We start from the raw sequence: 15,646 nt of genomic DNA on the forward strand, positions 1-15,646 counted from the left end.
CAACGGGCTTCTTATAGAAGACCAGAACTTTTCTTAAACTAGGCGTAAGGCCTACTTGAAGAAGGTCAGAGGCTTTCTTAAAGAAAGCTAGAGTCTGAGTCTGCTCATAGCAGGACAAAGTTGCTCTTATAGAAGACCAGAGAGGTTTATATAGAAGGCCAAAGGGCTCTTATAGAAAGCAAAAAGGCTTCTTATAGAAGGCCAGAGGAATTCTTATAGAAGATCAAAGGACTTCAAAAGGGTTTCTTCTTATAGAATACCAAAAGGCTTCATATAGAATGCCAAAGGGCTTTTTATAGAATCCCAGAGGGTTTCTTAACGAGAAGGCCAAAGGGCTTTTTATAGAAGGCCAGAGGGAGGACTTCTTATAGAAGGCTAGAGGACTTTTTATAGAAGGTCAGACGACTTCTTATAGAAGGTCAGAAGACTTCTTATAGAAGATCAAAGGACTTCAAAAGGGTTTTTTATAAGAGGCCAGAGAGCTTCCTAGAGAAGGCCAAAGGGCTTTTTATAGAAGGTCATGGGACTTCTTATAGAAGGCTAGAGGACTTTTTATAGAAGGTCAGAGGACTTCTTATAGAAGGTCAGAAGACTTCTTATAGAAGATCAAAGGACTTCAAAAGGGTTTCCTTTAAGTGGCCAGAGAGCTTCATAGAGAAGGCCAAAGGGCTTTTCATAGAAGGCCAGGGGGAAGACTTCTTATAGAAGGCCAGAGGTCTTCTTATAGATGCCCAAGGGACTTCTTATAGAAGTTCAAGGGAAATCTCATAGAAGTTCATGGGACTTATTATAGAATTCCAAGGATCTTATAGAAGTCCAAGGGACTTCTTATAGAATTCGAAGAGGCTTCTTATAGAAATCCAAGGGATTTTCTTATAGAATTCCAAGGGACTTTTTATAATAGTCCAAGGGACTTCTTATAGAAATTGTAGGGGCTTTTTATAGAAATCCAAGGGAGCCCCTTATACAAGTCCAAAATGCTTTTCGAATAGAACACCAAAAACTCCCTAGTAAAGAACCACAGAATAAGAAAAAGGAGACAAATTTTCAATACTCACTTAAATGCACTTGGATTCCTTTCCAAACAACTGCGTATGGCTCGCTGACGTTCATCTTCATTCTGTAGATTGTTACAGCAATCTTTGCACGTACAATCTTGGCAAAATTCACCATTGGCAAAACAATCACAATACAACTTGAGGCATTGGGATTTACTGCAATTGCAATGTTTGCGGCGTACAGCACCAACTAAATCTAATTTTTCCGGATCATCTTTTTGATCTGACGAGGAGGTGGAGGAGGCGGTGATTGAAGGTAAAGCAGCCGCTGCAGACAATAATGTAGATGGGACATTTAATGATGCAGTAGATGGTGCTAAGAGAGATGATGTTGTGGCTTTATTATGCAAATTAATTTCGTTAACGTTAGTGGTGGTAAAGGCCGTGGAGGAGGAGTTGGGACAGTCAAAGATTTCTAAAGGTTCTTCTTTAATTTGAATTGAAGCATAGTTTGTGGATGATAAATTTGATGACGAGTTTAAATTGGAGGAGGATGAAGGGGGCAGCTTGGGTTTTTGTAGTTGTTTTAAATGGAATATCTTTTGTTGTTGTTGTTGTTGCTGCTGCTTCAACGCCAAAGATTGTTGATTAAGCAAAGGTTTGTGTGTAGCTGCCGGAGCGGTAAACGTGCCTTGAGTTGTTGTTGTTGAGGTTAACACTTGACCTGCTTTTAAAACACTGTACATTTTGTTGGAATTTTGTTGCCCCGCCGCTGATGGTTTGATGATGGTGTACATTTTATCACCTGCCGCAATTCTTGTTCTCGGTGTGGATCCTGATGATATTGTCGCTAGATTAGTGTTGGGATTTGCCGTTCTGGTGCCCTGCACCTGTATGCTGTTACCACTGGAGGAATTTGCAACACTGCGCATTGACATCTGCTGCGACTGGTGCTGTTGTTGTTGCTGTTTGTTAAGTATTGTGGGTGCATTGTTTGATATTACCACCACACGACTATTGCCGGTGGCGGGTTTCTTAACATCTGGTGGTCCATTATCTTCCGAGTCTGAAGCTGTTATCCGTTTTAGTTCTGAATTTATTTCAGATATTTTGTGTTTCCTTACTATTGTTTGATTTCCATTGTCTTCATTTTCCAGTTTCACTGAGGGCATTGAAACAATAGTTTTCTGTACTTTGGTGGCAATGGGTGTAAATTCCACACCATTGGCATCCTTTTTCTGGGTAACCACAACTTTGGTGCCACCACCTTTTTGTACCACAGTGAATTTTTGTGGTAAATTATTCAAAATTTTCACTGGTGCCGAGGTGGTAACAGTTTTTACAGTGGACGATGTAGATGTGGTGGCCACAATAGATTTGGCTGCCATTGATTGGGTAGATGTTGTTGCCGCCATGGAGGTAACTGTCATTAGTTTATCTTGTGTTGTAGCAGTTCCTGTCTTTGCTGGAGGAACAACTCTTACATATTGCATACCTTGTTTGCCGGCAATTTGTATTGCCTGAATTTGACCAGGTGTAGTGGTAGTGGTAGTGGAACCGGTTGCTGACTGGGATGCTGGTGTGATTGTTGTTGGTGGCTTTGGTGATAGTTTTACCAAATTTTGATTGGTAACCAATATCTGTTTGCCATTGTTACCTTGTACCACATATGTTTTGGTGTTTCCCTTTGAATCGCTAGCACCACCACCGGCACCAACTCCAGAATTTTGTACCACAATTGTTTTGGGATTTGTGCCATATGTTCCCGATGGTGTTGTTTGTTTGACAAGCATTGTTTTTACATTTGGATTTCCTGATGTTCCAGAAGGATTGTTACTTTTTATCAGCACCTGGCCGCCAGAAGAGGCAATAATTTTCTTTCCAGCAAGATTGGCGGCGGTGGTAGGTGATAAGGTGAGCGTAGTGTGATTCCCTTTGGGTCCAACAGAAGACGTTGTCGTCTTGATGGGTACAAAAGTACCATCCGCATTGCGCAAAACTTGTATCGTCACAGGTTTATTGCCGCTGGCAGATGTAGTGCCAATACTTTGTTGGGTTTTAACCATGCCGGAGTGGGTGGTAGTTCCCGGTTTAGTCATAGTCCCCGTGGCTGTTGTTGTGTTGGCTGTATTGGTCTTTTGTATATATAATAATTGACCGGATGCGGTACGCACAGCTGTCTTGCCCGCAACCGACAGAACCGAGGGTGTTGTGCCAGATGTTGATGCCGTTACTACTCCACCAGCCGTTGATGCTGATGCCACCGTTTTGGGTGTTAATTTTATAGAATTATTTGTAATTTGCGTAGCCATTTTAGGGAAAACATTTTTGGTATTCAAAAGTATGGGAGCGGCGGATGCTGTAGATGATTGTGATGAAGTATTACCTACTCCCGAAACACTACTACCACCAACATTTCCTTGGTTTTTCACATAATTTGTCATCTGATTGGAACCACCAGCAGCAGCAGTACCAGTTTTTACCAGATTTGTTCGAATAGGCACAGCTTTACTGGTTATAAAGCTGCTAGTTATATTTCTGGGTACCATGCGAGGTTTTTGCTTTGGTCCAGGCGTATTAAGGCTATCATCTTTTGGGTTTGTTAATCCACTGTCATATTCCATAGAATCTTCGTCGATAAGTGCTGCTTTGCCATTTTCCTTTGTAGGCGACGAATCAAGTAAATCGTCAAAACTTAATTCCGGCAATGATGAGGAGTCTTCAAGGTTGTCTGGAAGAAGGGGGAGAAAAATTAATTAGAATTCATAAAACATACAAAAGAAATATACCATTTGTCATTGCATATTGTATTCTGGATGATGATTGGTGGACGTATAAACCAAAACCGTTAAAGTAAATCCATTTTAAATCCTACCAATGGGCCATATACATTTTTTTCGAATTGTCCTACTTTCTGAAAGAAAGGGTACTTCTGTAGACCATTTCTGAAAGAAAGGGTGATTCTGTAGACCATTTCTGAAAGAAATGGTGCTTCTATAGACTCTTTCTGAAAGAAAGGGTGCTTCTATAGACTCTTTCTGAAAGAAAGGGTGCTTCTATAGACCTTTTCTGCAAGAAAGGCTGCTTCTATAGACCATTTCTGAAAGAAAGGCTGCTTCTGTAGACCCATTCTGAAAGAAGGGGTGCTTCTATAGACCAGTTCTGAAAGAAAGAGTGCTTCTATAGACCCTTTCTGAAAGAAAGGCTGCTTCTATAGACCATTTCTGAAAGAAAGGGTGCTTCTTTAGACCCTTTCTGAAAGAAAGGCTGCTTCTATAGAACCTTTCTGAAAGAAAAGCCGCTTCTATAGACCATTTCTGAAAGAAAGAGTGCTTCTTTAGACCCTTTCAGAAAGAAAGGCTGCTCCTATAGAACCTTTCTAAAAGAAAGTGGCTTCTATAGACCCATTCTGAAAGAAAGGGTGCTTCTATTGACCCTTTCTGAAAGAAAGGCTGCTTCTATAGAACCTTTCTGAAAGAAAGGCTGCTTCTATAGACCATTTCTGAAAGAAAGGCTGCTTCTATAGACCATTTCTGAAAGAAAGGGTGCTTCTTTAGACCCTTTCTGAAAGAAAGGCTGCTTCTATAGAATCTTTCTGAAAGTAAGGCTGCTTCTATAGACCATTTCTGAAAGAAAGAGTGCTTCTTTAGACCCTTTCTGAAAGAAAGGCTGCTCCTATAGAACCTTTCTAAAAGAAAGGGTGCTTCTTTAGACCCTTTCTGAAAGAAACTCTGCTTCTATAGAACTTTCTGAAAGAAAGGCTGCTTCTATAGACCATTTCTGAAAGAAAGGCTGCTTCTATAGACCATTTCTGAAAGAAAGGGTGCTTCTTTAGACCCTTTCTGAAAGAAAGGCTGCTTCTATAGAATCTTTCTGAAAGTAAGACTGCTTCTATAGACCATTTCTGAAAGAAAGAGTGCTTCTTTAGACCCTTTCTGAAAGAAAGGCTGCTCCTATAGAACCTTTCTAAAAGAAAGGGTGCTTTTATAGACCCATTCTGAAAGAAAGGGTGCTTCTATAGACCCATTCTGAAAGAAAGGGTGCTTCTATAGATCCATTCTGAAAGAAAGGGTGCTTCTATAGACCCTTTCTAAAAGAAAACGGTTGCTTCTTTAGACCCTTTCTGAAAGAAAGGCTGCTTCTATAGAACCTTTCTAAAAGAAAGGGTGCTTCTATAGAGCCATTCTGAAAGAAACATAGCGATTATGAATCTTCACGTAGGGAGCTACTCACAAGTGAGTTGCAGTTCACTTTCACCTGCTCGAGCTATTACGATTGGGCAGGGAGGAGCACAAAAAGTGAACAAGGGTTGACAAGTCGGAAAATGGAAAATAATGGCGCGACTTGTGAACCCTTGAAATAATAATTTGTGTTACCATACCGTCATTTTTTGCACAAATAACTTTGGGATTATTAAATTCTTATTTTTTGCATAAAAAGTAAATAAATTTTCAAATTAATAAACATTTCTAGCAAGAAAAATGTCGGTTATTAAAAATCCACTGTAAAAGAACATGAATATTGGTAAAAGAAAATACAACATTGAAACAACATGGCAACATCTGTAACAGCTGTTCTTTTGTTTTGACAGATATGTCAAAATTGTTTATTTACACTGAAGAATTCGTGAAATTTATTGGAAAATCGTAAAAAAGTGAACAAATGTCGTTTAAAAACGTCATTAAATGGCTACAATAAGTAAATGTTTAATGTTGCATTTTGGGTGATAACAGAAATGGCAAGTTCTGAGGAATACCAAGGAAATGGAGTGGAAGCTGTACCAGCGATGTTAGGACATCACAGGAGATCAATGATTGGTTCAAATGAGGTTCAGCATTTAGCCAATTCCAAGAATTGTAAATACAATTCGTGAAACATCCGATATTTTCTCCAGTATAAGAACCAATTCTATGAATGCTAAGTATAATTCCTAATGCTTTCTTCAACACTTAAACCAATTTAATGAATTTTAAATACAATTTCAATAAATTTCAATTGTAATTAATTCCAATTTTTTTTGTTCATGGCATATAACAACCGGTACTTAAAATACTATTCCAGGAAATTGCTGTAGATACCATTCCACTGGGTTATCGACGATGACGTGATTAAGATCTCAAAATGGTTTGGATCTTTTTGGGGCAACGGTCTGGACTTATATTCCATCAAAATATTTGATTCTATTCAAGCTTGAGGGCAAGTGATTGGACATGTCATCTTTTTAGCACCAGCACCCATTTTCTCCAAGACTGCGACCCCAAAAGTTCCAAATCGTGTACATTACTCTCTCTAGGAACAACAATCGCAGACATGGGTTGCTCCAGATTGGGTCCTTGTATATTTGTGAACCGCTTTATACAGTATGCACCTTTTTGATCTGTCCATACCTGAAAACGGGGAACGCTTTAGTTACAGTACTTGCTTGGGCGTTACCGTGAGAGCCATCCCAATCACCATCTAGTAGGTTGGCCCGACACACTAGGTCCATCAAGAATGATCTTCACTTTCTAGAGAGGAAAGCCCAACGATACAGGAGAGAACCCCTTGCTCAACAAGCATTTCAAGTAGGTTTGTATAGCTTTCACATAGTCGCAGTTTCTAATGTAAACAAATATAGTGTGAATAAAGTCCACCACAAACCAGAGTAGTTTTTGCTCAACTATACTCGGGATATTGCAGTCGTCTAAATTCTTATAGGGCAAATGTTGATAGCACCATGCATAGCACTCTTCGTCTTTTAAAGGTGCGATGCCAAACCTAGTCATTTAACTTCAGTGGATAGTTACATCCCATTCTTGGAACTGAAGTTAGACCCAATTTTGTACCAAATTCTGAAAGAATTCAGAGATTCAGACCGAATTCGTAAAGAACTCTGAAAAAATGTTAGCGGTAAATGTCCTAATATTTGTTTTTGTCGAAAACATATTGCGATTAAAAATATAAAGAAACTCTTATCACAATAAGGTAGAATCTATTCCATTTCCAATATTTCAACCATCTTTGATGGTCATCCTCAGGGATTGGCTTTCAAAAACAAGAACATTTGTTTTATGCAACTATAAACAATATGGTAGAAATTTATAATAACAATGATATTTCTTTCTTTTTATAAGAATAAAAACAAAAAAATTTTAATTCTTAAGTTGACCTCAAGCCAAAATTAAAACCAAAGAAAAAAGCGTCCAAAGGTCAACAATAACCTCAAAACATAAAAAATTTCTAATTATTTTTTGTTGCTTTCAACCTAAAATACAATTAATTATCATTACAGATACAAAATATTCGTATTTTTTTAAATAAATGACCACACTTAAATTTTTTTGTTCAACTCACTTTGATTTCGGTAGTGAGAAATTTCAGCACAAATTTGCCTCTTTTTCTCACTTTTTTTACATTTGTAATAGCTAATTTTTTCACGAACGTGAGTTTTGCTTACCCTCTTGTTGTTTATAATAAGGGAAGAGTGAGAACATAACAGCACTCACGGCGATATGATGTTTATAATAGGGGAGGAGGCGAGAAAGAGAAAACTCACGGTGAGATGCCGTTCATAATTGGGCTGAAAGGGTGCTTCTATAGACCCTTTCTGAAGGAAAAGGTGCTTCTATATACCCTTTCTAAAAGAAAGGCTGCTGTTGAGATCAACCCAACAAGACCTTGATGTAGGAACTTTGTTAAAACACGTCGCTCAAATTGTAGGTAGACGACCCCCTATACTGCGGGAAATGCAGACTACCCTCAGGAAAATTGTATATTGTTTCGAACGGCTCTACATTTATTCCAGAAGAAAAACATAAAAAGACGTTTGTGGAGCTGTCAATCTTTACACGAGTCCACAATTAAAATCGCAAAACGCTTTGAGTTTTCTTTTTTGTTTTTATTTCATCAACTCTCAATTATCCACACACACAACTATGGGAGTAAAATTTTACACATTTCTCCGTTAAAGTTTTTCAAAAACTCAACAGAAGATGCTCTTTATTTCGATTATCTCAATGTTTTTTCTTTAACAATTCAACAATTCGCCAATTACAATAGTTGGGACACAATCTTTTTTTTCTTTAAGAAAAATCAGAAGAATACAGTAAAATAATAAGAAACTTATCATAGATTATCATTACAAACTAGCAAAGAAGAGGGAGGTAAGCTTTACTTTTTATCGGCCATTTTCTTCTCGCGGGCCTTCTTGCCCTCTGTCAGGGAAAGACGTTCAGTTTCACTCAAGCCAGGCAAAATTTTAGTTACAACACCTGTACCCAAGGTCAAGTTACCATCACGCAATGTGAAACGTTGACCCTGTTCCAAGACCATGGGACGTATTAAACGCAAAATCAATTTGGTATCTTCACCAGGCATAACCATTTCTTTGTCGGGAATCTGTACTTGGACAGCACAATCCCAGGTGCGTGAGAACATTTGCAATTGAATGAAAGACATGAAGGGTTTGGAACGACCACCTTCCTCCTTGGCGAGAATATAAACTTGTGCCTCCAATTGATCCAAGGCCTTAACACTGCCGGGTTTGCACATAACCATACCGCGTTTGATTTCATCACGCTTCACACCTCTAACCAAGGCACCCAATTGATCACCAGCTTGGGCTTCATCCAAAATTTGATGGAACATTTCAATACCGGTAACTGTGGATTTGATCACCTTGTTGTAGCCAACAAATTCGCATTCGAAACCCTTCTTTACAATACCACGTTCCAAGCGACCAGTTACAACAGTACCACGTCCAGGAATGGAGTAGACATTTTCAACAGGCAAAAGGAATGGTTTGTCCAATTCACGTACTGGTGTGGGAATGAAGTTGTCTACTTCGTTGAGAAGTTTCAAAATGGCTTCCTTGCCAATTTCGGGGCTCTTGTCTTCCAAGGCGCACAAGGCGGAACCCTTAACCACGGGAATGTTGTCACCATCATAACCCATTTCACTAAGCAATTCACGGATTTCCATTTCTACCAAATCAACCATTTCTTGATCAGCAGCATCCACCTTGTTGATAAAGACCACAATATGGTTAATACCAATCTGCTTGGCCAACAACAAATGTTCTCTTGTTTGGGGCATAGCACCATCAGTGGCAGCCACAACCAAAATGGCGCCATCCATCTGGGCAGTACCGGTAATCATGTTCTTAATGTAATCAGCATGACCGGGACAATCGGTGTGGCCATAATGGCGGTTTTCAGTTTGGTATTCCACATGGGCTACATTGATGGTGATACCACGAGCCTTTTCTTCGGGAGCATTATCGATTTCATTGTACTTCTTGCTTTCGGCCAATTGTTTGTCAGCCAAAACTTTGGTAATGGCAGCAGTTAAAGTTGTTTTGCCGTGATCTACATGGCCAATGGTACCGACATTGCAATGAGGCTTGGTGCGTTCGAACACCTTTTTCTCAGAAGCATAATCACGTACAAATTGTTGGAATCCAGCAGAATACGATACCATGGGACTTAAATGCTTGTTCAACTGCATAAGGGCGGAAGGGGAACCCTTAGCAGCACGTACCAAACGTGCTGTGCTAAGGCAACGTCTTACGGCCGAGCATCTTCCCAAAACCGAAGAGGTCACACCGGTAACTTGAGTAACTTGACGGGCAGCACACAAGGCAGACATGTTGAGCGAATTTTTGAGAAATTCCAATTAAAACTGCAACATAATTACAGAATCAGTAAAAATGGCTTCAAATTTAACCAATTACCCCTACCTTTTATCTAATTACAAGAGTTTTCCAGGAAAAAATGCAGGTCTTTTTTCTCAATTGCAATGAAATCAATTGCGTAAAACTAACCCTCAAAATGTGCCAATATGAAATGTCAAAAGAAGAACCACAAAATATCCCAACATATGATGGGGCAAATATTGCCACACCGTTTCAAATTACACAACAAATCAAAGAAAAAGGGAAATTTTGCGATATGGCATCCTCGAAAACAGACATAAACAACAGCTGGTAACACTTTGTAACTCATCAAAGAAAAAAATTGGAGGCAACAATATGATGAAAACAAAAAAGGATTTTCTTCAAAATCTTGCATTTTATAATGATTTTAATAGCAAAAACAAACTTTTATTGTTTATCCCTATCAAAAAAGCCTTTTCCCTTAACAGCTTTAACGTTTTCTCGACGTTTCAAGAGAATCCCGTTAACAAAACGAACGCTACGGCCGTTGGCAGTAGAGTGACAATTACAATTTGCCACGATTTTGATCTTTGAAACAATAATAGCACATTGTTGGAAGAAAAAGAAAAACTATAAATATTATTCTTAGAAAACTGCAATTAACACAATAAATTCATTTGTTTTTACTTCTATCTGATTCCATTAATAATAAGTAAACACAACACCATCATCGTTCGCCCCATTCGAGTCTGGTCATGGCTGGTACAGGCAACAGCAACAACAATTACGCACAACCAACCATCAATTGAAAATTCAATTTGAAATGCAAAGACAAAATCTTTTCTACAGAATTACACATTTAATTAACAAAACTTACCCATATTACTGGTGATATCCTTTAGAGGATAGAAATAGGCATTAATTTCACACCTCTATTTTCTAAATTTGGCAATTTTCTTTCGTTAAAATGCAGTCCAACACAAAAATTTCTCATACAAAACACTGGAATATACTACGTGATTTTGATTTTGTTCAACTAGCTGTCCCCACCATTGAAATCTTGGCAAGGAAATTAGCGCGTTTTTCTTGCCTACCAAACTGGCATATGTACACTTTTCACTTAACTCTGCAACACTTTATCACTTGCAATTATTTATTTGCATTTTAAACCAATGAAATTTAAATAAATTTTCAAAATTATATATGAATATTTTTGTAATTTGCTTGTATTTTTATCGTGTATAAAAGGAAATTTTATGAATGTGTTTTGCGATGACATTCGTATGTTGGCGAGAAAAAAACACAGGGTTGTATTTTTCGGGTATTAGAGATTAGAGTGGCAGTGTTGGCAGCACTGTGTATAAATATAAAACGAAAAGTGGATTGTGAAATTAAATATATATAAAATGTGATGTCAAAGTTATTAAAAATAAATAAATTAAAAAGAAATAAAAATAAATGTATTTAATAATAAGAGTGGCGAAAGGTTGCATTAATTAGGTAAAATATCCCAAATAGATTGTCATTTCACGAAGAATGTGTTGCCACTTGTTCACAAAACTCAATTTGTTGTACGACAAATATGAAGAAGAAGTGGAAAAAGAGTGAGAGTAGTAGTGGCAACTTTTTTGCGGTACAAACAAATTAATAATTTCAATGATTTAAATGAAATATGAAATATGGCTTAATAAAAACTATTTCCCTAATCATTTGGAATAATAAATTATATGATAGAGTCGTATGAGAAATCTCCAAGAACAATTATCAACCATACGTGGTACAGTTTCAGGACTGCACGGTTTGAAAGTTCTGCATTTATACAATTAATTAATCGAGTATGTTCTGAGACAGACTTCACCTCTCACTTCTTACATTAGCCCAAACAAACAGGGTTTAGGGCTGTTTCGTAATTTATTTGCTAAAACAGGCAACATTTTTCGTCATTTACCATACAAAAATAAATGACGATAGCTGCGCCATTTGGTCTGTTCCTTTACTTTTGAAAGTGGTAAAACCGGCAAAAGTAGCAAAAGTTGTAATCCGCTTCCATATGAATTGTATGGTGTCTGAAGTAAAGGAACGCTTTTCGAGTAAAAAGTTGTAAAACTTGAAGATTCTTGCACGTAAAGGAACAGAGCTATTATGTTATATTATGCAGTAGACTTTTGTTGTATTTAATTTTAATTATTAGGGATATTAAATAAAACTATGTACATGGCATGGCACAATTACCCAGGTAGTGACATCGTAAAATTTTGAATATGTTATGTCAAAACTTTCTTTATGTTGTTAAGGAAATTACAACACAAATAATTTTTTATAAACTCTTATGTTATACGCTAAAACTTTCATACGAAACTTTCCCATTATTTTGGCGTTCTTAGGTCGAGTTTCCCATTACAGTAATTTCATAAAATTACTTTTGTATGGAACTCGATCTATGAACGCCAAAATAATGGGAAAGTTTCGTATGAAAGTTTTAGCGTGTAACATAAGAGAAAGGGATTTGACTTTTCATATTCGATCAGCTGGTGTGATACCACTACCTGGTAGTTCGGCCATGATACATGGATTTTCATAAAAATGTTCCCTTACCCTTAAAACTCGAGATTTATAGGGTGTATGTAGATTTTATACTTTGACTGTATGTATCTGACAAATCCTTACTTCCCGATATAATACCCCGGTTACACTATTGAAGGTTAACCCACTGGGTTTAATGGATCCCGTGACAGACACCATACAATTCATATGGGAGCAGTTTACAACTTTTGGTACTTTTGCCGGTTTTACCACTTTCAAAAGTAAAGGAACAGACCATAATATACAGACCAGCTGATGACATACATGTGAAAAAGAATATGGTGTAATATAGCCATGGTACAATTAGAAAGGTAGATGCCTCAGCCCAGCTGATCGAATCTAAAATGTCAAAAAAACTAGGAATTCGCCATGAAAAATCAAACCAAAAAACCATATGATTCGGTAAGTAAGAGATAACATGTTTACACTTTATAGACAAACACAAGCGATAAAAAGAGACAACAAGAGACAATTTGGCGAAATTTTTGACAGTTTACATTACAAAAAAAGTTTCTTTGTTGTAGCAATTCGCCGATGCATCTACCTTTCTTATACTATGTTTACATTTACGAAATCCACTAGATTTCAACTGTCAATTCCATTGCTCAAACGTCAAATGAAATCCACTCGATTTCAGATGAGTTTTCATTTGACGTATACACAAAGGAATTGACAGTTGAAATCGAGTGGATTTCGTAAATGTAAACATAGTATTATTGTATCATGAATATAGCCATTACCGAAAATGTAATAAAGTCGTGTTTTACACTTGTACGATTTCTCGTATGGGATATTGTCCTCTCTTTTCTCATATTCGTATATTTTACACGCAGGTACATTCTTGTATCATGGTACTTTTTGTTAAAAAAGTGTCTAATAGTACGTTTATATATAACCGGATTAAGCAAACCCACTGGGTTTCAAATGTCAATTCCTTTGCGTATACGTCAAATAAATCCTCATAAAGAAGGTTAACCCAGCAAAAAGCTATAATATAAACATGGCCTAATATAAAAAATAAATAATTTTATGATTTTCAAATAACTTTAGATTTATAAAAGCCATAATATCTTACACGACCAATCGTACAAAACACGAGAAACTCTGTTGTAAAAACAGTTGCGTACTTTTTGAACATAGTTGCATTTTTTGCACATACATCGAATACAACACTGCATTTTTGGTGGATTTGTGCCGAAGAGGATTTAATTTTTGTATGGCAAATCTGGTCACATTTGACCAGATTAATACCCCGGTTACACTATTGAAGGTTAACCCACTGGGTTTAATAGGTCCATTGGGTTAATCTTTGCTGGTTACACTTAGCTCTTCGAGGATATAAGCTGTCAGCTGATGTTTGTTTACGTATACATACAAAATAGCTAATAAAGTCGTGTGTTACACTTTTACAATTTCTCGTATGAGATATCGTCCCCTCCATGATACAATGATTATTCTGCCATGCGTCCCCTCTTTGTTCATATTGGTATATTTTACACACAGGGATACATTTTTGTATCATGGTATCAATCGTACTTTTTGTTAAAAAAGTGTCCAATGAAAAAAATAAATAATTTTATGATTTCCAAATAACTTTAGATTTATTAACTCCATAAAATCTCATGCGACCAATCGTAAACGTGTAAAACACGACAAACTCTGTTGCAAAAACAGTTGCAACTTTTGGTACTTTTTGAGTAGAGTTGGATTTTTTGCACCATTACCGAATACAACACTGTATTTTTGGTGGATTTGTGCCGGATTTAAAATAAACCCAGGCAGGAGAGAATTTAAGTTTTGTATGGCAAATCTGGTCAGATTTGAGCAGATTCAGCAAATAAATCCTCATGAAGTGGGTTAACCCGGCAAAAAGCTGTAGTGTAACCGTGCTATAAGCAAATACAGTCGGACCTCGATTATCCGTGATGGTCGGGACCGGAGGCGTTACGGATAATCGATTTTCCCGGATAATGGAGGCAATGCTTTTACGCAGTTTTTGAACATATTTTTTAAGTAACAATGGCATAATATTGTACAATAATATGAAAATCTGCAATTTTTATTAAATTCGTTACCGTACTCCACCAAATTTTAGAAGGATACATAACATCATCATCATAAGATTCATCTGAATGGACTTTGCCCATGGTTTTTGTGATACCATAAATACACAAATTGTGTAATACGGGAGAATTTCCAGCTTTCGTTTGTTTACCTTCTGTTTGCATAATAAGATTAATTGGGAAGTGTGTTTTTTACTCCCGGGCAATGAAGTTTATAACGAAAAATAGAAGAAATTGAAAAAGTCCAACATTTTTTTCTATCACGGATAATGGAGGTTCCCGGATAATCGATTAACGGATAATCGAGGTTCAACTGTAAATACTCATGAAGTGGCCCGGCAAAAAGCTGAAGTGTAACTGTGCTATAAGTTCAGAAAAAAACTACGCTTTTAAGGCCAACGTACATAAGCTGCCTCGGCTGGTTGCCTTGCTTGCTTCTGATAAAAGAATAAACAAGAAAAGGGCAACCCAGTTCGAAATTTGCTCGGCCTCCTTAAAGGCCTGGGTACATAAGCTGCTTTGCCTGGTTGCCTTGCTTTCCTGTTTCATTTTTGACATAATAAAAATAAAAGAATAAAGAAGACCGAGCAAATTTCGAACTGGGTTGCCCTTTTCTTTTTTATTCTTTTATCAGAAGTAAGCAGGCAAGGCAGCTAATGTACGCAGGCCTTTAGGCATGTTCGATAACTTCGCAAGTAACCCTGCAGTTACACATGCCAGCAATTTGGTGCCTATTGAGTCTACTGTAGAGTAGATGGTCCCTTGGGTCGTCTACTGGAGAGTAGATGGCCCCCTGGGTTGTCTACTGTAGAGTAGATGGCCCCTTGGGTCGTCCACTGTAGAGTAGATGGCCCCTTGGGTCGTCCACTGTAGAGTAGATGGCCCCTTGGGTCGTCCACTGTAGAGTAGATGGCCCCTTGGGTCGTCCACTGTAGAGTAGATGGCCCCTTGGATCGTCTACTGTAGAGTAGATGGCCCCTTGGGTCGTCTACTGTAGAGTAGATGGCCCCTTGGGTCGTCTACTGTAGAGTAGATGGCCCCTTGGGTCGTCTACTGTAGAGTAGATGGCCCCTTGGGTCGTCTACTGTAGAGTAGATGGCCCCTTGGGTCGTCTACTGTAGAGTAGATGGCCCCTTGGGTCGTCTACTGTAGAGTAGATGGCCCCTTGGGTCGTCTACTGTAGAGTAGATGGCCCCTTGGGTCGTCTACTGTAGAGTAGATGGCCCCTTGGGTCGTCTACTGTAGAGTAGATGGCCCCTTGGGTCGTCTACTGTAGAGTAGATGGCCCCTTGGGTCGTCTACTGTAGAGTAGATGGCCCCTTGGGTCGTCTACTGTAGAGTAGATGGCCCCTTGGGTCGTCTACTGTAGA

At 38.0% G+C, this 15,646-nt stretch overlaps 2 protein-coding genes across 2 annotated transcripts in view; both read right to left on the minus strand.

Annotated features, from left to right (window-relative positions):
* The window catches only part of mip120 (Myb-interacting protein 120), a 12,405-nt gene extending 1,465 nt beyond the window's left edge, over positions 1–10,940 (minus strand). Inside the window, exons 1-2 of the mRNA XM_073955073.1 lie at positions 10,508–10,940; positions 1,059–3,729 (exon numbers count right to left, since the gene is read on the minus strand). Of these exons, the coding sequence (XP_073811174.1) occupies positions 1,059–3,729; positions 10,508–10,511 (2,675 nt within the window). The 5' untranslated portion in view covers positions 10,512–10,940. The remainder of the gene's footprint in view (positions 1–1,058; positions 3,730–10,507) is intronic.
* Positions 7,920–10,389, minus strand: mEFTu1 (mitochondrial translation elongation factor Tu 1). Its single transcript, XM_073955074.1, has 2 exons — positions 9,715–10,389; positions 7,920–9,656 (listed from the first exon to the last, which is right to left on the minus strand). The coding sequence occupies exon 2, from the start codon at positions 9,621–9,623 to the stop codon at positions 8,148–8,150; it is 1,476 nt and encodes a 491-aa protein (XP_073811175.1). The 5' UTR covers positions 9,624–9,656; positions 9,715–10,389; the 3' UTR covers positions 7,920–8,147.
* Positions 10,941–15,646: the final 4,706 nt, after the last annotated feature.

Source organism: Musca autumnalis, unplaced genomic scaffold (genome assembly GCF_047663935.1).
Source record: "Musca autumnalis isolate F117 unplaced genomic scaffold, ASM4766393v1 scaffold_5, whole genome shotgun sequence".
In the NCBI taxonomy this organism is placed as follows: domain Eukaryota; kingdom Metazoa; phylum Arthropoda; class Insecta; order Diptera; family Muscidae; genus Musca; species Musca autumnalis.

What these genes read in the sequence shown, in the direction of transcription:
- mEFTu1 (XM_073955074.1), bottom strand. Translation starts at nt 9,623, where the DNA reads ATGTCTGCCTTGTGTGCTGCCCGTCAAGTTACTCAAGTTACCGGTGTG.